Below are 23,905 nucleotides of genomic sequence, written 5' to 3'. Positions count from 1 at the left end.
TCAAGAAACAGCAACTCTCATTTCCCTTCTCATAGCCCAAACCAAAACCAAGAAGTTAACTCTAATTTCTCTTTCCCTCACTCCTGATCTTTAATCCATCCCCTGTGATATTGATTCCCCATCACAATTTCCTGAACCTGTCCATATCTCTTCATGTCCACCAATTTAGTCTGTCCTGCCCTTATCTGGGTGACTGGGATTGCTTCCTAGCTATTCAGTCCCCAAAGTAACATCACCCGTTCCAGGCACTTAGCCATTCTCTACTCTGTAGCTTATATGTTCTTTTCAAAACATGAATCATCTAATTGTCATACCACCCCTGAACCTACCCCTTCCATTCTTGTTCTGAACCCTCCAGTGGCTCCTTACATTCCATGATACAGATTATGTTACTTAAAATAGCTCAACTTGCTATTTCTCCAGCCTCATCTTGTGCTAGGTTGTTCACCATCCCATAGCCCTATCCCCACCACCTTTTGAATCTCTTTTTTCTGCTGTGTTCCCTCCTAGCTTAGGGCTTTTGTGTAAATCATTCTCTCTTGGGGCATTCTTCTTCCTCTATAAGTTTATGTCTGATTATCCTATAGATCCCAAGTCACCTATCACTTTCTCTGGAAGAGACAACCTTTACTAATTAGATGGAAACTCCCTATCACAAGCTCTCCTGGCACCTTATATCTCTTTCATAGTACTAGTATTTGTTATTTTATATTTATTTTGCAGTTCTTTGATTAAACTCCATGAGTTAAGGAATCTTGTCTATTTCCCTTTACTATTATCTCCCCAGGGTCTATCATAGATAGACATAGAGAGCATATGATTAGCTTTTAAGACATATTTATTGAGTGGTTTGATAATTATAAATTTTGTAGTGTTGAATTTATAGAATATACTGTTTTTATCTTTACCAGGAAAAAAGAAAAAAGATTGCATTTGCTCTTGGCCAGTCTTTGTTCTCATCATCTTTTTTCTGTCACTTTCCCAAGACTACTAAGTTTCAGCCATTATCTTGAAAATCTTAAATTTTGAAATTTATCCAGGTTGGTAGTCTTGAATTCACTTAAAGCCTGTAGGTATACTTCAACTGTCTTGGATTTCAGTTCCTTCCATCCTTTATCATCTAAAGGTTATTTTTCTTAGAGTCGAGGATAATAACAGACCATATTTTCTGATTAACTTCAATAGAGCAAAATATAGGTAGTCCCCAGCTTTTGTAAGTTTATTTTAAATTTAGTTATTTAGAATTCAGAATATATTACCCCATGGTAACCATGTTAAAGTTGATCCATACATGTTCATGGAAGTGCCCTTCAAAACCTTTTTAATTGTGTTAGTATGAACTCTGAACTTCTTTTTTCCCATTTTAACCATTTTTTCCCCCCAATCTAAACCCCAAGGCCCTTAGATTCTTAGGAAGGTCTGGGAGTTTAGGAGGATTGGCAGTACTGGGAAAAGGAGTATCAAATTGGTACTGGATTTTACTCCCTTGTAGAAAAATTCTAAAGGTCCTGGCAAGATACATGTTCGGTAGTTTGAAATTTTTATGCTATAAATTGTATGGAACTCCTGATCGTCAAGTATCTGTTTTGATTTAATAATAAGAGCTGAATTTACAGAGGATGGATTGATAAATTACTCTCCACTATTGGGAAAATTAAGCAAAATGAAGATTCTATTAATTATGGATCACATGGTTTCATCCAGAAAAGGCTAATAGTAGTACATTATCTCCTTGCTTGTATTCAGCATGGAGAAGTCTCTGCAAGAGAGAGATTAATTAGGATTTTTTTTTTTTTTTTTTTTTTACAAGGCTGTGCTTTCTGTAGAAATGGTTTCCTTCCTTACATGGATCTGAGTTTTAAGATGCTTTCAAACCATTTGAACTCTCTTATTATAACAGAAATTTAGTCATGTACCAAATTTATTCATGTGCAATTTTCAGTGACAAAATGGTTCTCTCATTTGTATGTGTGAAAACAATGCCAGGAACAAAAACAAAACTCATGATTCAACTGATTTTGTACTCTCTTTGGGAAGAAGAAAAGACCCGTTCAGAAGAAGATTATAATTTCAACAACAAAGGAAACTTTCAAGGCCCCGGCAGCTCTTAAATTCAACACTAATAATTTTGAAATAAATTATAAGCCTTACCTTTTTGTCAGTTCTTGTAGGTACCTGCTTACTTGCTAATGCAAAGACAAGATTGCTTAATTCTAGATGTATTTCTTAGTGAGAGACAAATCCACTTTAAAATGGGTTCAGTTATTTGCTTACAAAGTTACTGGTTAGTAATCCAAAATCTTTATTTTGGAAGGTACCTAGAGGACATCTAGTTAAGTACAAGACTCTTTTCTATCAGGGACAAACTGTTTACAGCCACCCCTTCCTGCCTCCTGCTCATTTCCTCCCTGTCTGCTTCATATGTATATACCTTCTCTATTCCCTCCAGTTACCAAGCTAAGACTCTTTGTGTTGCCTTGAATACTCTTCTCAAAGCCCTGTGCAGGTGGCTTGCTTTTTTACATGAAGTGGATTTCTCTGAAATACTGCCTCCACAGGCCATTCTCAAATCACCCACCTAAAGGATCTACCCCTCTGACTGCCATCACTCTCTTTCATAAGACTTTTATTTTCTTTATAATACTTATGACTGCCCAAAATTACCATGTTTGTTTATTGTCAGCTCTCAGTAGGAGTTGGGCCTGTACTGTTCACCCAGTATTCTGAAGTCTGCACAGTAGTGGCTAGCCCATCGTAGACATCTGACAAATAGGACAGATGCGAGCATGAATGAATAACTGTGGATGGCTCATCATTGTCCATTCACTACTGAACTGAAATCTGTCTTCTTTTCACTTGTATCGCTACTCTTCATTCTGCCTCCTGAAATCAGTCACCTGCTCTACTCCCTCTTTTTCACAAACATTTCAAACAGACATTTGGATGTCGGTCATCTTTCATTTAGGCCGAACCCAGTTCCCTCATCAGCTCCTTATCTAGTATAGTTTTAGGATAGTTCTCGCTATCCAGGTTATCTGTCACTGGGAGTTTCTGGTTTTGTGGTTGTGATACCCTACTCTAGACAGTATATTATGTGGGATCTTAGCCTTAGAGTGAATTCAGTTAAACTTTTTTAAAATGTAATGTTGCAATGCTTTATCTTTGATAAAAATTATCTTTTGCCTCCCTGTGAATGACCAAGAAATTTTTTATATATGATGTCATTAATCAGAATTATTGTGAGTTCTTAAAAACTTGTTTTTGTGGAATATAGCGTAGAAATACATTAAACATAAATATATACTCTAATGAATAATTACAAGTGAATCTATTAAACCAGAAGTCAGAAATAGAATTAGTGTCCCAGAAAACCCTTCTATATATTTCTTCTCAATCTTACCCCCCCAGAGAGAATTAATATTGTTTTTATAACAAACATTTCCTTCATCACTTTTTTATTGATTTCCCACTTAAACATGCCTACTTATGCTTGTAGTTAAGTTTTTCCTATTTTAAAACTGTATGTGGGGCTGGGGTTGTGACTCAGTGGTGGAACATTCACCTAGAACGTGGGAGGCACTGGGTTTGATCCTCAGTACCACATAAAAATAAAACAAAGATATTGTATCTACCTCCAACTAAAAAAATAATATATCTATATCTATTTCTATCTATCTATATCTATATCTATATCTATATCTATATATAAAAAACTGTATAGAAACAACACAATGCTGTTGTATTAGTTTTCTCCTGTGTAGCAAGTTATCACAACAAGCTTAGCCACTTAAAATGTCAGCCATATATTGGCTCACAGTTCTCTGGGTCAGAAATTCAGCCTGGTGTAACTGGATTCTCTGCTCAGGATAACATGAGGCCGAGATCACCCCGTCAGGTCGACTCACTTCTCACTTGTTTTCTTGATGAGTTTCAATGTTGATTTTCAAGATCCAACTCTGCTTTTTTGATCCCTTTATTGTCTGTTTTCTATTTCACACATTTCTGCTCTGAATAATTTCTTTTGTAAATTTCTCATTGGGTTTGTTTTGTGATTGTTTTTTAACCTCTTAAGATTGATACATAGTTCATTTCCTTTCAGTTTTTTGTATTTTCTAACATGAGATTCTCAATTTCTTCCCTAAGCCTTGCTTTAACATTTTGTTATTTTTAAATTTCTATTATGATTTCTTCCTTGACTCACTAATGGATTATTTTGGGGATGTTTTTATTTCCAAATGTATGAGTATTTTCTAATTATTTCTATTGTGATTGATTTCTTATGTATTTTAGTTGTGGTGAGAGAACATCCTCTGACGTCAGTCCTTGTAATTTGTTTTGAATTGCATTATGGCCTAGCATGTGATCAGTTTTTTAAAATGATATGTATGTGCTTGGGAAAAAAAACGGTATTCTGTAGTTCTTTTCTATCATTCATGGTTCATTTGGTGAAGTTTTAAAAACGTGTTCAAAATTTTCTGTATGCTTATACTTTTCTCTTTCAGTGAATTCTTTTTGTGTTAGTCTTTCTAGTGTTCTAATTTATTTTTCCAGTTTTGTCTTTCACTTTTTTAACCTTTCAGTTCTGTCAAAATGCTCAACCCTTGATTTTTATTACTTTAACCTTACAGTTTTATAGTCGTCTTGATCATTCTAATATTACAAGTCTGAGTTATTTCCTGTTTCAGTTGTTTCTATTGTTTTTTGGGGGTGGGGTGGGGTGGGATGGGGCTTGAACTCAGGGGAACTCAACCACTGAGCCACATCCCCAGCCCTATTTTGTATTTTATTTATTTATTTATTTATTTATTTATTTATTTATTTATTTATTTATTTATTTATTTATTTATTTATTTATTTATTTATTTTTGCTTTTTTTGTGTGGTGCTGGGGATCAAACCCAGGGCCTTGTGCTTGCCAGGCAAGCACTCTACCGACTGAGCTATATCCCCAGCCCAAACTTTGTATTTTATTTAGAGACGGGGTCTCACTGAGTTGCTTAGCATCTCACTATTGCTGAGGCTGGCTTTGAACCTCTGAGATTACAGGCATGCACCACCACGCCTGGCTACTCTCTTGGTTCTTATTTGTGGTATCTCGCCTTGTTTATCTGGCCATCTCTGATTATGTACTGCACACTGTAAATGAGAAATTATCTATATCAATATCATGAGGCTTAGATTGATGTCATCTTCCTACAGAGAATTGTTTTTTTTTTTTTTCCCTTTTGCTTTACCGAGATCACTGGTGGCCCTTCCAATCTGAATGTGGAACCACCTTAATTCAGAGGTTTTATCGAGGTCACCCAGATGACTTAAAGCTACAACTCAGGTCTGTCCAAGGTCTGATTTTGCTTTTCCCCTGTTCTGGGAGTGTAGCTCTTTGGGGTTTCTGCTTCAAATGTGTGATGGTTTATCACACTTTCTCCTTTTGAAGCACTCTTGGCTTTGATATTTGTACTCCTGGATCTGTAAGGTTTTCAGGAGCAACCCTGTTTCTCTCTCTCTCTCTCTTTTTATCTTCAAATATCAAAAGGGACAAAACAGTTTGGGGTGATTTGGATTACCTTTCTGACTTCTATTCTTTTGCCTTGATTTTAGCCAGGTAAATCTTCACAATCTTGTGTTTGGAGCTTTTAAGTGTTTTCTCTAGCATTTGTATTTGTCCTCAAAGGGACATTTTATCCAAGTTACATAATTCGCTATTACCAGAAGCTAAAGTGTCTCAGTTTTTATACTATTCTTTTTTTTTTTCTTGTAAAGATTAATCAGTGTTATTCATATAAAATTGCAGCTAAATCCAATTTGGCATAAAATGAATACTGGTAGTTAAAAGAGCGATCTTAACACCTATGTTATGTATTCACTCACATATTCAAATTTTGATTCCCAGTTTCTTTTACTCTTTTGATTGCCACAGAGACTAGATGAACCACATATTCTCTATATATACTTATATACAGAACTTTTTGGGTGCTGGGTCTTAGTGGGAATGATTTAATTTTTATCTCATTTCTTTTGAAATGAGTCATACCATTATTGGCAAAGAATAGAATATTTAAATATTTTCAGAGTGTTTTCCAAACCAGCCATAGAAAATGAAAGAATGATTCCTCAGAAGCACCCTGAGCTTTTTAAACCTGTGATATGACTGATATGCACCTTTTTTTTTTTTTAAATGTGGTGCTGAGGATGGAACCCAGTGCCTCACACTAGGCAAGTACTCTACCACTGAGCTCCAACCCCAGCCCCTGATATGGATCTTTATATGGCTGGTTCCTTCTTGTCATTGTGTTTTCAAAGGTCACCTTTTTATAGAAGCCCTCCTTGTCCAAGTAATCAATCATTTTTCCTTCTTTTCATAACACATATCAGTATCTGCTAATAATCTTGTATTCTTTTTTCTTCCCCAGTAAAGTGTTAAGTTCCATGAGGGCAAGGGCCTTCCTATATTGTTCACCACTGTTATACCTGTCTCTCATACTCATTCCCTGAATCGTGGAAGACAGGAATTATTTGTTCAATGAATGAATAGAATAAATACTTACTTCTTCTCAAAGTGTAACATTTTCTCTAAATATCACAGAAATCTTTTAAAAACTTGTGATTCCACAGAACTAAAGTTACGTTTTCTGAAATAAGCATAGGGAAAGAAGGTCAGCGTGGTTGGGGCGGAGGGTGCCAAGGGAGAGACTAGTAGGAGATAACAGAGGAAGGGAGAGCAAGTCCTGTGGCTTAGGTGAACTTTGATTTTGACTCTTAATAATGTATGAGGCCTTTAGAGGGTTTTGAGTGAGAAGTAACATGATCTGACTTATCATAGAAAGTTACTGTGACTTCTGGCAAGATTGTAAGAAGCTATATAGGGATATTAAAGTATGGTTTATTCTGGGCTCACACATTTGTTCAACTTAATTAGTAAGTTGAACTAATATGTCAACCTTGATGCCCAAATCACCTGTCTTAATTTCCTGTTTTTTCTTAATTTTTCTGTTATAATCCTCAGTATAGTCTAGAGAATATATAAGGGCCTTATCCTTCCAGATCCTACTGTCAAAGTCAAGCTTTCTTCCTTTTCTTTTTCTTCTTACTCTTTTCTCCTTATAGGAAAAAGGTGTTGCGTACACTCTTCTTTTCTGTATGTATTTTTTAATCAGCTCATTTTACTTCTAAGAAACACCTATTTGGGTTTTGATTAGAATTGCATTGACTGTATGGATCACTGTGGAAAGAATTAAGAACTTTAGTACATAATCATCCTAGCTTTAAAATTTGAATAATTTGATTTATTTAGATTTTATTCAATGCCTTTGAAAAAAAGTTATATATATATATATATAGGTTTTGAATATCTTTTTGTTGTTATTGTAAATGTGATTTTTAAAAGTTACATTTTCTCTCTTTTCTGATATTTACAAATTGATACTTATATATTAAGCTTATGTTCAGCTACCTTGCTAAACATTTATACTTTCAATAATTTGTTTAGAAATTCCTTTGAACTTTCCACATAGACAACAATATCAGCAAATTTTGCTCCGAATCCCTTTTTCCAATCCTCTATATTTTACTTATTTGTTTTTATCTGGGAGTGGCTGGACCCACCAAGATGTTTAATAATAATGTTATTAAGTATTAATAGAACTCCTTGTCATGTTTTTAATTTTTAGAGAGACTAATATTTCACATTTAAGAGTATTTGTTGCAGATTTTTGTCAGATGCCTTTCTCAGGATATGAACATTTTAAAGTAATTTAATTATGGACATATTGTTCTTTTGAAAGCTTGTTCCAGTTCACATGCCCATATCCCTGTATGAAAGGATAGATACTTCTTGTCAATGCTTGTCCACACCACATGAGGTACTCTTACTTCTAAAAAGTTTCAAATTTCATAGGTAGCAAAGAAAATGTTTAGATTTATTTCTGCCTTTTAAACTAATATTTTGTGTTGGTACCACTTTTTTTAAAAATAAAAGTAGGATAGGTTTTTGAAAATATTTCAGATTTAGAGAAAAATTACAAAAACAGCACAATTTCATTTCTTATAGCCTTGGCTCACATTCTCCAAATGTTAACAGTTTATTGTATTTGCTCTATTTTTATCATTTTATTATACCGAATATTTTTTCTCTCTTATCCCATCCGCACTTAAACCATTTTTTTCCAAATGGTTTAAGTTGCAAATATGATGTTCCATTTTTTCTTTTAGAAAATAGCTTTGGTGCTATTTCTTAAGAACAAGAGCATTGTTTTCTGTAGCCACAGAAAATTATCACTGATACAATACTGTTATCTAATGTGTAGACATTTAGATTTTGTCATTTGTCTTTTATAACAAAAATAACTTTTTGTTATAAATATAGAATCTAATCCAGGATCATTCATTATATTTATTTTTCATGAATTTTAATCTTTGATTCAGAACAAATAGTCAACATTTTAAAAGAATATAGGACAGTTATTTAGTAGAATGTTTCTTGGTTTAGGCTTGTCTGTTTCTTGTGATTTTACATTTCTCGCAGAAATGTAAAAATATTTGTAAAAAGTAATTGTTAAAAAAAAATGTAAAAATGTCACAGAAGTGGTGGTGTGATGCATTCTATCAGGAGGCATGTAATGCTGGTTTGTTCCTTTACTGATGATGATAACTTTGTGTCTGGCAGGATTCTTCACTATGAAATTACTATTTTTTCCCTTTGTAATTAATAGGCATCTTGTGGGGAGATACTTTGAGACTAGATAATACCCTGTTTTCCATCAAACTTTCAACTACTAGTTTTAGCACATATTGGTGCTACTTGCCTGAAATAATTATTACTAGAGTGATTGCCAAATGGTGATTTTCTAATTCTATCAACTCCTTTTATTATTTGGGATAATGCTCTACAAAAGAACTTTCCCTCCTCCCCCATTTATTTCTTTATGTCAATTGAGGACTTGGTGCATTTTTTTCTCTGAATTATAATCTTAATATCTTTATTTCGCTGCTCAAATATTACCCATTTGGCCAGTGGGAGTCATTTTAATCAGACTCCTGTGTCTATTTGATATGCCATCATCATTCTTTAGCATTTCCTTACTTTCTGGCACCACAAAAATATATCCTAGGATCATATTGTACTTTTCTTTCCATTGCTTTGGATTCAGCCATTTCTCCAAGGAACTGTGGGTCCTTTTATTGGAGTACTGACTGTGCTCATGGATTTTGGGGTGTTGTTGCTTCTAGACCTTCTCAGGAGACAGGGCTAAGGAATATATATGTATGTGAGTAAATAGGCATTTACAGTTATAGCTCTAGATACTTCAATTTTTTCTGTTGGTGAAAAAAAAAGTTATTGACTGTATTAGGGTTTTTCAGAGACATGGAATCCATGGAATATATTATTTCTTATATAGGTCCATAACTTCCTTCTTACATAAGTCCATAACTTGAATATGTGTGTATGAATATACATGTGTATTTATACATATATTTATACACACACACACACACATATATATATGTATATATACAAATATATCTCTTTCTAGAATGTGTGTGGTGAAGTAATTTATTATAATTATTTGGCTTATACCTAGTTATGGGGGTTAGCAAGTCCAAGTCCAAAATTTGGGCTAGTGGATCGGAGACCCAGGAGAGCTTTTCAGTTTGAGTCTAAAGGTCTCAAGCCTCTTGGAAGAGCCCATGTTGCAGATGATGACTGAAGGCAGTCTGCTGGAGCCATTCCCCTACAGCTTTAGGTATTAAAAGCTGAGCTTAAGGAAGCAGCGGGGGAGGGGGGGGACCCAAAGTGAACTTATACCATTAACTTCAACTCTGTGCCTTTCCCTTTTCATATTCATAGCTCCCTTACATGAGAGTAAAAAACCAAGATCCTCATTGTCTACAATGTATTTACTCATTTACTCAATCCTAGGACACTGATAAAAAAGTTTCATGTCACTATACTAAAAACAAATATTTAAGTGGTGGAATACAAAATTTATATATTTTTCTTTGTGTTTCATTTTGAGGACAGTAGGTACTGTTTTTAAAATTTACTTGGGGTTAATTCTTTTTCCCTGGTCCCCTTTAGTATGGTTATGTTATTCATTCAAATAACTTGAGGTTGATTCCATTTTGGGTTCTTCTCTCTTATTGTTTCTTCTTTGTTTAGCATTAAGAAACATTAACATGGTTTTTAAAAAATACTGTACTTAAAAGTACGATAGATTAGTAGAGTACTACAACATAAAACTAATAATTTTCCATTGTGTTTGTTCTTTCAGGAACTCATTTAATTCTTCATTATTAGAACAAATATGTGAAAATTCCTGCCAACCATTGAGAATTTTTTCTTTTGGACATTGTTTCCTCTACTCTGCATAACTTTCTTAGAAATTTCTTTTGTGGTGCCATGTTCTGTGGCTTACATCAAAAGAGGAGTTTGTCTTCATGAAGATTCCTAACATTGGTAATGTGATGAATAAATTTGAGATCCTTGGGGTTGTAGGTGAAGGTAAGTTGAAATTTTTGCATTCCTTGATTTTTATTTTTGTATTCCTTGAATTTTTGATTAATGTATAATTATGTCTACCATCAAAAATTTTACAAATTTTTGTAAATATCCTGTTAATTCAACCTGATCCTGTTAATTCAACATCTATCAATTCAGATATACATTTAAGAGTAAAATATTAAAAATAAAATTACTCTTAAATGATTTGAGTCTTACTCTCCAATTGAAAGTTAATAACACTGGGTGTGGTGGCACACACCTGTAATTCCCACATCTCAGGATGCAGAGGCAGAAGGATTGCAAGTTCAGAGCCAGCCTCAGCAACTTAGTGAGACCCCAGGCAACTTAGTGAGATCATGTCTCAAAATTAAAAGTTAAAAAAAAAAAAAAAAAAAAAGCCCTGGGGATGTGGCTCAGTGGTTAAGTGCCCCTGGGTTTAATCTCTGGTACCAATAAAAAGAAAGTCAATAACATTTTAAAACCTTTTAAAGTTTAATAAATCAAGAATTTAAGACTATTTTCACTTCATTCTTTTCATTAGCAATCAATTTCCCTGTGTGTAGGTGTATTTATAGTAGCATTTTATTTTTATATCAACTGTTTATTTTGAATAACAAAATGTTTTGTAAATGTTGGACTTTATTTAATACACAGTAAATAAATGAATAACTTCTATTTCTTTGAGAATGACAAACCACATTTTATAAATTTGCAGGCATACAAATACTTGATGGAAAGTGGGAGTGGGAGTGGCTTGTGCCCTTAACTTGGTCATATTTTAATATCTCTGAAATCAGGATGTTTTCTATAATCAATAGTACATCATGGTTTACTTAGTAATACTTTTTCTTTCCTAGTAGAACGTAAAATAATGCTTCTAACCAATGGTATTACTGATTTGACAAAGTTTGATAATTCATTTTTCATAAATTCACTCCTAGAAAAATCATCATTTCTTCCTGATTTTTTTTTTTTCCTGCTTAGTAAATCTTGCTCTTGACTTAGAGATAACTTTATGGAAATTTTGATAAATGATTTTGCTCTAAGGAGATAAGTGATTATAATTATAGTTTCTTAGCATTTATATCTTTAAAGCAAATGTTACAGAAATTTCATATTTCAGATTTTTCAAATAAAATGAATTTCAAAAGAAGTTTTAAAAAGTTATGTGAACAGCAAAGCTATTTAAGATTTTAATATTAACTTGGTAAATCCTTTTCCAGTAAACAAATTAGAATCTAATCATTAGATACATATTTCAAGGTCTGAAGTTGAAAACAAAAAAATGGGTTCTTCTTCACTAGTGAGTTTCTTTTCCATTTCTTTGTTGGTATTAATCATATAAATAAAATTCATTTTCAATCTCATACTGTTTTATGACAGCTATCTTTTAAAATTTTATTATTCAAAGTTATTACAATGACAGATTTAGGCAATCAAGCCGCTGACTGGAGGAGGTCAGCACAGAGGGTGTAACAAGATTGGAATGTTCTATATTCTGGGCCTAAGTTTTTCTGGATCATAACCCATAGGCAATAATCTTCCCAGGTATTGGCTCAGCTTAACCAAAAATTGTCAGACTGTTACTTCAGTTAGAATGTGTTAACTTGTTATAATCAGAACCTTAGTTGCTGTACATATTTTTTCTTGGTAAATGACTTCTGATTTTGGGGGGGGTGCTAAGAAATACCTATATTTGAGGTTTATAAAAATCTGTCAAACTACTCTTGTAGCCTAGTGAGCACATTTCCACCTCACAGAGTACCTGGTATGGGCAATTAAGTGAGGATTGGATGATGCCAGGTGATTATGGAGTTAATTTCATTCTCCTGATTGGTTTCTTAACTCTGATAATAAGTTTCATCCATCTCCACCAAAGTGAGAGAGATTTTAGGTCCCCTAGCCTCTGTTGGAAGTCCTCTTCTCATAGTTGCATATGGGTTTTTCCTGTCTGCTAATGCCAATGTTTTTGATGTTTCTTTGAAGCTGTTATCATATGTAACTTTTTTTTTTAACTGGGGATTGAAACCAGGGGTACTTAACCACATTGCCACATCTCCAGTCCTTTTTTAAATTTTTTATTTTTAGACAGGGTCTTGCTGTATTGCTGGGGCTGGCCTCAAACTTGGAATCCTCTTGCCTCTGCCTCCTGAGTTGCTCGTGGGCCACTGCAATAGGTGTGGGTCACTACACCTGGCTACATTAGAGCTTTCACATTATAATTTTAACCTCGGTTTCCTGAGTACCTTGTTGGTACAGTATTGTCTCTGTGTTCTACCTCTGAGAAAATAAGTTTATTGCCTAGATAATAGATTTAGTCAAGCAAAGGTCCAAATAAACCTCATCAAAATACTTGATGGAAAGTGGGAGTGGGAGTGGCCTGTGCCCTTAAGCTGACACTTCATGGCAAAAAGGTAGCAACTCCAACTGGTCATTAGTTGGAATGCTGAGACCTATAGTATTTTTGGGTGTAGTATGTATGTAGTGCTGGGGATGGAACCCAGGGCCTGCACATGCTAGGCAAGCACTCTACCACTGAGCCACACCGCCAACCCTGACCTGTACTATTTCGCCAGTCAGGAGAGATTCCATTAATATAGAAGAGGGTTTCAGTGACCCTCTGGGATGATAGTATATTTGGGTAGGCTCTGTACTTGTGCTAACTTTTGGAAGTTATTAGCTTGTAAGTTCCGTAAAACCTTTAGAGTTAATTTTTTTTTTTAATTTTTTTTTTTTTTACTCACACTGTTCTCATGATTCAGTTTTATCTCTAAAATTGTTTAAACCTAAATTTTGATTTTAGGTATTGTTATAATATATCCTGTTAAGTGATATAAATGTAGTAGACTTTAATTTCTTCGAGTTTTAGTTTGTATACATGCCCCTGATTGTTTACTTCTTTTTTTTATTATAGGAGCCTATGGAGTTGTACTTAAATGCAGGCACAAGGCAAGTACATGGTTTTTATAAGGAAAATATCTATATATGCTTAAACTATTTGAAACTAATACAGTACTAATACAATACTCTGTATACATGGGCATATAATTAAAACTTTCTGGTTACGATGATGACTCCTAATGAAGTAGAATTGATATGTGAACCCAGAAAAAGAGATGACGTAAGTAATCCTTAGCTTTTTGCAATCACATGCTGTTTTTTCAAACCATTTATGTGTAGGTGAAAAACTCCCTAATGGGAAGATAGAAGTGGTAGAATGGGAAAAATAGCAAGGTAGTTGACAGATTTAACTCACATTCAAGTGCTTAAGAGCAAGGAAGAGTTTTATTTAGTATTTTTCATGTAAACTCAGTAACAAATTACTTGATGAATTTGAATCCAGATTTTGAAGGGTAGTAGATATTTGTTTATGGACTGGGGCTTGGGATAATAGTATATGATTATGATTACTGGATGCAGTTAGCTAAGCACCCTTGAGCAGCTTTGCAATGAATCTTATAGATCATTTGACTATGATAATAACCACAAGTTATTCAGGAATGTTATTTGAAGTTTACATAACTGTTGTTGAGTGTTTTATTGAGAAACTAAGATGGCCAGTGTTAAAACTGTAACAATTTCAAACATTAGGTTAAATATTTTTCTATTATGATGTATCTAGTCTAAGTATTAATGTTTAGCTTCATGATATTTTGGATGTACTTTGATTTTTATAGTGATATAATTGTGTCTGAGATGAACTTATCAATTTAACTTAAAACATTTAAACAAATTAATTTATCATATTAGTACTATATGTGTGTAAATAAAAATGATATATTTTTGTATTTGCTTTTCCTTTTGTACAAAATACAAGCTACCTTTTGGGTTTAAAGATTCATGGCATTTAATGTTTTAGTGTTTTATATCAATGCATTGACTTTTCTTGCAATTGGATGTTTGGATTTTTTTTTATGTTGATAATATTTATCTGAAGAGCTCTTTGCCAGTAAATCCTCAAAAATTGTCGACTTCTATTGGTTCCTGATTCAAGATGATTAAATATTATAAATTATAAATGTAATCAAAATAAATGTAGTACCTTTGTGTACCTTGTTAGTATTACTGCAGTTTGAGATTAAACAAATGGAAAGCTCTTCAATGAAATGCTATTCTTTTAATAAGTTGCCTTGAGTTACAATAAATTTCTGAAGCTTAAAAAAAGGTAGGGCTGGGACTGTAGTTCTGTGGTAGAGCGCTTGCCTCACATGTATGAGGCACTGAGTTTGATCCTCAGTACCACATTAAAAAAAAATAAATGAATAAATAAAGATATTGTGACCATCTCCAACTTAAAAAAATACTTAAAAAAAGGTAGAGGACTGGGGCTGTAGCTCAGTGGTGGAGTGCTTGCCTTGCACATATGGGGCACTGGGTTTGATCCTCAGCATCACATAAAAATCAGTAAATAAAATAAAGGTATTGTGTCCATCTACAACTAAAAGTATTAAAAAAAAAAAAAAAAAAAAGAAGAAGGTAGAGTTCCTAGGGGGATGTTACTTAGGCTGTTAGTTTCCAAGTCAGCTTTGACTCTTGTTGAACGAAATATTTTTTTATACTATGGCTCTGTATAGCATGGCAGATGAAAGTTTCATTCTTCATCTGGGGATTAAACCTAAGGATATCTGAGACATATACATATTTAACATATACATGTGTGTGTGCACACATGCACACACCACACACCTGGTATATGTAATGGAAATAGCCTCAATTTTTTTCTCCCAGTCTTTGTCATACTTTGACCTATATGTAGACATACTTTCTTTTGCCTTTATTTAAGCTCTTCTTCTGCCTTTTATGTAAAAATAAAAGTTATTATTTAAGTGTATTTTCATCTTTCCATTTATTTGTTCATTAATATACGGTTATCACATGTACTTGCTTCTCATAATGCACACAGTGCTGGCAAGATGACTCAGAAGGAAAGTGGCTGAGAATGGGCATCTCTGCTCTTGGGAAATCAACTCTGTTTTGTGTGTGTGTGTGGGGGGGGGGGTCGGTGGTTGTGGTGGTGATTGAATCCAAGGCCTCACACATGCTAGGCCTGGCTATATCCTCAGCCTTTGGGAAACCAACTCTGAATGTGAACTCTGATTACTAGGGCTATGGGAGGTACAAGAATGAACAAACCATAGTTTTTTTGCCTTTATATGGATATGACTTATAGTCTGTCTGAAGAAATAGAAGAATATATACTTTTTTAAAAAATGTAAAGTTGCTGCAAATGAAATTGCATCTAAAAATTTCCTTTTTGCTGCCCTTCAATAAATGAGGAACTCAGACCAGCTTTTTAAGTATTATTGTTTTTTCCTTTCATGCATCTAAAAAAGATATCACTGGATGGAAAATTTAAAGCATAATTTAGTTCCTAACTCAGAATAATAAAACTCTTTACAATCTGCAGCTGTTTAGTCATTAGACTTGTTATAGTATATCCTTTTCCCAGCTAAAATCAGACCTTCAAATCCATACCCCCATTATCCAAAAATAGAGAATTTGATGCTTCTGGTAAGACTTACACTGTAGGATTAAATGAATGGATTGTTATAAACTTCATATTATAGTTAAAAATGTTATTTTCCCTATTGTACCTAATATATATACAATAATCATGCCAATATATTTTACATACCTTTAACATTTTAGTGAAATGCTTGTAAAAATGTATAAATCAGGTTTGTGTGGTTACTTATGCATGGCTTTCTTTGATGATTAAAAGGTTAGCTGTGGGTGTATATATAAGCCTTAGCATATTGTGTATTTGAGGAAGTACAAAAGAAAATCACTATTTTAATCTGTGTGCTGTTGTAAGAGTTTAGAGGTCAAGTTTATAAAGTGTATGTCTTGTCTTTTGTGAACACAATATAATGTTGTGCTATGCTAGGCCAAAGACCATACTTCTTAATTTACTGAAATAAATGCTGTCCAATTAAAAAGGAAAAATACAGCCTGTACTCACTCTCTCTCTCTCTTTTTTTGACAGCTCTATTTATTGTTACATACACACATTGGCATGTATATGAAAACTCTTAGCAATGACTTAGCGTCTGTGTGTGACTCCTTATGATCACTCACATTTGGAAGGTATTCTGGTTTGGACCTTTACTCTGCAGAGACATATTGCTGATTTTCTTTTCATTGTCATGAGTGTTTTAAAGTACTTATGAGAGGGGAGGCATGTTTTGTAGGATGCCTTTCTGAGCAGATGCCAACAAAGGGTCATGCTCACAACAAGCAAGAATTGAGGTTGAAATTTGAAGATTCAGGGGTGGGGATGCAGCTCAGTGGTAGAGCACTTGCCTAGGATGTATAAGGCCCTGGGTTTTATCCCAAAACTGCCACAAGAAAATTTTTAAAACATTGAAAAAGGGGGAGGGGAATAGGGAGGGTCAATTAGAACGTGAGCAAAGAGAATTTGTGTACAGAATGGTTGGAGGGTGATATTCATTCAGCCTAGGACAGGGAAGTATTGATTCATGTGATTCCTTTCCTGTGGTTGGGGTTAATCTATAAGGTTTCGTTTGCTTGTTTTGAAGCAGTAGATGGCATAGGCTCTTGAGATGTATAATTATATAAAACTGAATAACCCAGTATTAGGGTACATCCTGTAAGTGCAATAAATAATAGCACTGACTTAAATTAGAGAACTGAAAATGAAGGAGTAATAGGGACTTTGTCACTTCAGAGGTATCCAAGGTGATCCCAATGATTTGAATGTACTCAACTGGAAAGGCAGTGGTATTATTTGTCTCTCTGCCTAGGAAGCTTATAAATTCTAAGTTTGAGGGGAGAAGTAATGAGTTTAGCTTTAATAATAAACAATAAAAATGGTAACAATAAAAAGCCTACTACTAATAAATACCACATACTAAGTACTACCATATGCTAGACACTCTACTAAATGTTTTGATTCCACAACAATCCTACTCTTATGCCCATTTCACAGATGAAGAAACTGCGTAACAGAGGGGCTGTATAACAAGATCCGTGACTAAAAGACTGAATGAGACTTTGATCTGCCTCCGGAAGTAGCAGACTTGAGTGTGACATGAAGCTGTGAAATGATATGAACCTTCCAAGAGGGAGTGCAGAGCAGAAATTAAGGGGCTATTTAAATTGGTGAGACTAAAAGGAGGCAGGCAGACCTCTTAAAAGCAAGGAGAATGGGCAGAGTGACTTGGGAGGCTGAGGCAAGAGAATTCTCAAGTGTAAGGCCAGCCTCAGCAACTTAGACCCTGTCTCAAAATAAAATTAAACAAATAAATAAAGGACTGGAGATGTAGCTCAGTGGTAAAGCACCCTAGGTTCCCTAGCACTGTTTTAAAAAAAGAAAGATTTTTAAATCCACAAAAAAATTCATGATGATAAGGATTGAGAGGTGAGCAAAACTTTTCATTTAAAAAGGCCATTTATTAATGACCTCTAAGTAAAATGGTGTTCAATGCCATATCACAAGAAGTTAAGAAGAGGATAGATAGAGAAAATCTGGAATGTGATATTTTTCTCTTCTGAGTGTTAAGAAATTAAGATTGAGAGTACTAGACAGTGTAGCCTAGATTAAATAGTCATTAGTCAGAAATATCCTATATTTCCCCCTACAAAAAGGCAGTCTTTGCAGTTTATTACTCAATTGCCACAATTCATCCTTTGCTATAAGGCTTCATTTTTAGCATACATTATACATTTTGAATTAGTGATCCCCCCCCCCCCAGATTAATTTTGTTTTTCTGAGGATTTGGTTGCTTTTTTTTTTTTGGTGTGGGGATTGAACCCAGGGGTGCTTAACCACTGAGCCACATCCCCAGCCCTTTTTTGTGTGTTTTATTTGGAGACAAGGTCTCACTGAGTTACTTAGGGTCTCACTAAGTTGTTGAGGCTGACTTTGAACTCATGATCCTCCTACCTCAACCTCCTGAGCTGCTGGGATTACAGGGAGCCTCTGGGATTACAGTGCACCACTGCACCCAGCTGGCTACTTGTTTTGTTTTTTCATTTTTGTTTTTATGGTACCATGGATTGAATTTAGGGCCTCAAGCATGCTAGTCAATCAGTTCACTCTATTGCTGAGCTACATCTCCAGCTGCTTCCCCACCCTGTTTTTCCTTTTTAAATTTTTTTAGTTGTAGATGGGCACAGTCTCTTTATTTTTATGTGGTGCTGAGGATTGAACCCAGTGCATCGCACATGCAAGGGACGTGTTCTGCCACTAAGCTGCAGCCCCAGCCCCCTTTTTTTCTTTTTTTAACCAAATTATTTTAAGAAGATATTTGAGAAAAAAAAGCAATGAACAATCATCAATTTAACAGATTGTTTAGTTATTTAGGGATATATTTATCTTGGTAAAGAATGTGGACCTGTGCAGGCATCCTGATTGCCTTTATCGTCATCATCTTAATCTGGATTTAGTTTTCTGTTTTGTTAGTTTTTCAGTAAATGGAGTAAGGACATTGTCATATTAGAATTAGCCAGTACTAACTCTGTCTACACAGAGGCCTTTGCCTCATTCATCCTTTTTACAGTGATTCAATTTCTAAACCATCATTTCCCCCTGCTTGTCTAATCAGCTGACCTGCTTGCTTTTCCACTTTACTGTATTCAAATCCTTGGTATCATCTTTGATCCTTCCTCAGAAACCTAGTCCCACTACTATGTAACAACTCTCTTCTGTATCCTTCATTTTCAGTTCTCTCATTTAAGTCAGCACTTTTATTGAACACTTACAGGTCTACTTGAAAGTCCCTTTTATGCAAATCATAAAAATATAATTAGTTCAAAGAAGAGAACATTCTTTCTGCATCTTAAGATGAGTAATTTCATTGGTCTCTGATAAATGCCTGTGTTGATATGATTTATACTAGCTCCCTGATGCTGCTTTTCTTCAAAACTTCAGGGGTAAAGATGAGTGTGGATTATTTTTCTACACAGGCCTGAAATATATGTGTACTAATGTTATAAGGAAAAGGACTGATTAACAAATGTCCATATAGTACATACTTCTTCATTAGTTGTTGAAACGAGTGACTGGAAAGTAGTGCACAGTGATCTATTCCTGCTTAAAAAGTAATACAGCTAGGTGTGGTGGCACACACCTGTGATCCCAGCTACTCAGGAGGCTGAGGATCTCAAAATAAAAAGGGCTGGGGGTATAGCTCGGTGGTAGAGCACCCTTGAGTTAAATCTTCAGTACCACCACCAAAAAAAGAAGACGAAGAAGGTGGTAATCTGACCCTGAAATACTATATAATTAGAAACTGTTGTTCATATTCTATAATGCTTTTGAACTTTAATATTTCTTAGTTTAAAGGTTGTTTAATTAAAGTTTTTTTTTTTTTCCTTTTTGACTACCTCCTATACTTAAAGGACTATGTTCTAGCCATTGCATTATAAAGCAGAATTCAACCAAATATCTGTTTAAGAAAAATCTATCGATTGCTGAATAAAAATCAGGCACTTAACTAGGTACTGGCTCTGCAAAAATCAATAAGAGGTAATTCTTTTGAGGAATTTAGTCTAGCATGGATAAACTAACAAATAAAAGGTTTAATTTTCTGTTGTCAGGAATCTTAAAATATAGTTGGGAAGTAAATCTGAAAGAAGATAGTAGTTGAAATGATAGTGTGAAATCCTCTCTTTCCCCAAGTTTTCCATTGAATCCTGCTTAGGAAAAATTCCTGTCATTACTAAAGACAGGGGAAAAAAGAACATTTCCCAGAACCACACAAGACAACTGCCACAAAGATGGGAATAGAATGAGGAAGTAGCGCATTTAGTTGGTAAGAGACCAAATGAAATTGGTATAGTGAGAACCTTTGTTTTCTTTATAAATAAAATTTTACGGAATGTAGCCACAGTATTTTTTTTTTTTTTTTTTTTTGTATTTTCTATAGATGCTTTTGCAATACAATGAAAGAATTAAGTAGTTTCCACAGAGACTCTGTGACTCACAGACCCTTTAAAGAAAAGGGTTGCTGACTTTTGATGTTGAGCAAATCCTAAGTCAGAAAATATGGTGGAAATAGCACTGGGCTTCAATGAACCACTAACCTTAAGTTCTATTTGTCTCTTTGTCCTTGGTGCTCTTGGAGCCTATGGAATTAAAGCTAATAATGTGGGGAACTGCCACCAAAAATTACATTTTCTTTATTCAGATTTGGGTAAATCGTATAAGTGTTTGGATAGGAAGTTTTGTATTGGTTACCTGTTAGAACAGCTGGGCATGGGGGGGCACATGCCCCTAATCTCAACTACTCAGGAGACTGAGGCAGAAAGATTGCAAGTTTGAGGTCAGCCTGGGCAATTTAGGGAAAGACTACCTCAAAATAAAAAAATAAAAAGAACTAGAGTTATGGTTTGAATCTTGAATGTCCCTCAGAGCCTCATGTATTCAAGACTTAGTCCCTAATGAAGCATTGTCCAGAGGGTGAGGCTTTGGGAAATGATTGAATCATGAGGACTCTGACTTCATCAATGGATTAATTAATTCATTGATGGTTGAATAGACTACTGGGAAATGGTAGAAACTTTAGTCAGGTGGAACATGATTAGAGGTAGTGGGTCACTGAGGGAGTGCCCTTGGGTACTTTACCTTGTCCCTGGCCTGTCTGTCTGTCCCCTCCCTCAGTTCCCCCTCTCCCGTCCTCCCCTTTCTCTTGGTCTCTCTGCTTCCTGGCTGCCATGAGCTGAGCAGCTTTTATCTTCCCTCCTCTAAGTTGTGTTTTTTGTGGGAGCAGGGAGCACTGGGGATGGAACCTAGGGACTCTCTACCACTGAGCTATATCCCCAGTGCTTTTTATTTTAGACAAGGACTCGCCAAGTTGCTGAGGTTGGCTTTGACTTGTGATCCTCCTGTCTCAGCCTTCCCAGTAGCTGGGATTACAGGCATGTGCCACCTTGCTGGCTCTGAGTCGTTTTCTCAGGTATTTGTCACAATGACAAAAAGCTAACAACATAGCTGGGATGTTGCTCAGTGGTAAAGTGCTCCTGGATTCACTCCCCTTTACTGAGAAAAATAAAAATTAAAAAACTGTTAGATCAGGGAAGTAGAATTTGCCAGTGGCTGATCATTCAGAGACACATACAGTGTATTCACCCTGTGTCCCATCACTGGCCTGAATTAATAGCTCTCTTTCCACCCAAGGACAAATACAAAGAAAACAACTCTCTTCAAGACTATGAAAAAATTCTTCAGTTCAAGAGTAGGACAGTGTAACAAATGTGGAAAGTATAATTCTTTGGAGAAAAAAACTTGAGAGATCTTCCTATTCTGATTCAAGTGGACATAAATAAGTTTAGAAGAAATAGTAATAACTTCTATGTAAAGCGACTCTTGTCTTCCAGGCATTGTGCTAGCTACTTTATTTTCATTTCTCTTTAAGTCCTCATACAACTGTAAAAGTTCGAAGGAATTATCCTCCTTTTACCTGGGGGAAACTAATGCTCAATTAGGTAATTTCTTAAAGTCCATATAAGTTAATCAATGGAGAGCCAGAAATTAAGCCACATTCAAGGCAAAGTTTATGTAACATAAAATTAATCATTTTAAAGTGTACAGTTCAATGACATTTTAGTACATTCACAATGTTGTGCAACAACCACTTCTTTCAAATTCCAAAACAGTTCATCACCTCAAAAGAAAGCCCTGAATTCATTAAGTACACACTCCCCATCTCTCCTACCCCTTGGAAACCACTAATTTGCTTTCTGTGTCTTTGGATCTACCTGTTCTGTATATTTCATATAAACAGAATCATATAACACATGATCTTTTGAGTTTGGCTTCCTTCACTTAGCATAATGTTTTTGAGGTTTATCCATGTTGTAGCATGTATCAGTACCTCATTCCTTTTTATGCCTGAATGATGTTCTGTTGTATTATATGGATGTTTTGTTTATCCATTCTTAGTCGATGGAAATTTGGGTTGTTTCCACCCTTTGACTGTTGTGAATGGTGCTACTGTGAACATCCATGTACAAGTGTTGGGTTCTATCACTAGGAGTGGAAATGCTAGGTCATAGAGAAGTTCTATGTTTAACTCTTTCAAGAAACCATGAAACTTTTCTACAGCAGTCACATACTTCCCCATCAGCAGTGTACGAGGTTCTAGTCGCTCTTTGTCTTCACCAATACTTGTTTCCTGATTTTAAAATTTTAGCCATCCTAAGTGGATGTAAAGTGATTCCTCATTGTGGTTTTGATTGGCATTTCCCTAATTAACGATGTTGAGTGTTTTTTGTATACTTGTTGGCCATTTGTTTATCTTCTTTGGAAAAAAATGTCTATTCAAATACTTTGTCCATTTTTAACTCAGGTTGTCTTTTTTGTTGAGTTGTAGAGTCCTAAATGTAGCTTGAGTTCAAGTTTCTTATCGGATGTATGATTTACAAGTATTTTTTCTCATTTTGTAATGGCCTTTTCACTTTCTTGATAGTATCTCTTAATGCACTAAATGTCTGCATTTGGATGACATCCACTTAATTTTTTCCTTTATTGTCTATGTTTTTTAAAACATTGTCAAATTCAAGAACATGAAGGTTTACATTTTTTTCTGATAGTACAGTTGTATAGTTTTAGCTTTCTTATGTATTAGCTTGTTGATCTATTTTGAGTTAATATTTGTATGATTTTTGTATATGGTATCATATAGGGGTCCAACTTCATTCTCATTCTTTTGTACATAGATATCCAATTTTCCTAGAACCATTCATTGAGGAGATGATTCCCCATTTACTGGCATTGGCACCCTTGTTGAAAACTCCCTGGATCATAGATGTGTGGTTTTTTTTTTTTTTTTTTTTGGTGGACTCTCACTATATCATGTTATGTGCCTATCTCCAAATCAGTACCACACTGCCTTGATTATTGTAGCTCTGTAGTAAGAGAGTCTTTCCACTTTCTTCTCCTTTTTCAATGCGTTTTGGCTACTGAGGGTCCCTTGCAATTCCATGTGAATTTGAGGACCAGCTTTTCCATTTCTGAGGCGGGGGAAAGCTTTTGGAATTTTGATAGGGATTGCACTGAATCCATACATTGCTTTGGGTAATATTATCATCTTAACTATAAATTCTTCCAATCCCCAAACATGGGATTTTTTTGATTTATCTAAATTTTCTTTTAGCAGTTTTAGTTTTTTAGTTTTCTGCATGCTCATCTTTCACTCCCTTGATTTAATTTATCCCTACGTATTTAATTCATTTGGATGCCATTGTAAATGAAATTGCTCTTTTTCTTATTGTATTGTTTATTGCTAGGGTATTAAAGTACTGATGATTTTTATTGTAAAAAATATATAAAATAGAATTTGCCATTTTAACAATTTCTAAGTATACAGTTCAGTGATGTTAATTGTATTTGCAGTGATGTGTAATCATCACTACTATTTCCAAATTTTTTCATTACCCCAGAGAT

The 23,905-nt window shown here is 34.7% G+C and overlaps 1 protein-coding gene across 6 annotated transcripts in view; it reads left to right on the top strand.

Moving 5' to 3' along the window:
* Positions 1–23,905, top strand: part of CDKL5 (cyclin dependent kinase like 5) — a 165,006-nt gene that overhangs the window by 46,695 nt on the left and 94,406 nt on the right. For 5 of the 6 annotated variants that reach the window (XM_079122784.1, XM_079122778.1, XM_079122782.1 and 2 more), the window contains 2 exons: positions 10,268–10,497; positions 13,412–13,446. In XM_079122784.1, the coding sequence (XP_078978910.1) occupies positions 10,434–10,497; positions 13,412–13,446 (99 nt within the window). In that variant the 5' untranslated portion in view covers positions 10,268–10,433. Of the gene's footprint in view, positions 1–7,780; positions 7,859–10,267; positions 10,498–13,411; positions 13,447–23,905 lie in introns of all 6 variants that reach the window. The other variant, XM_079122781.1, reaches the window with a different exon arrangement.

Source organism: Sciurus vulgaris (assembly GCF_902686455.1).
Source record: "Sciurus vulgaris genome assembly, chromosome: X".
Classification (NCBI taxonomy): Eukaryota; Metazoa; Chordata; class Mammalia; order Rodentia; family Sciuridae; genus Sciurus; species Sciurus vulgaris.
This window is presented reverse-complemented; position numbering and strand designations above follow the sequence as displayed.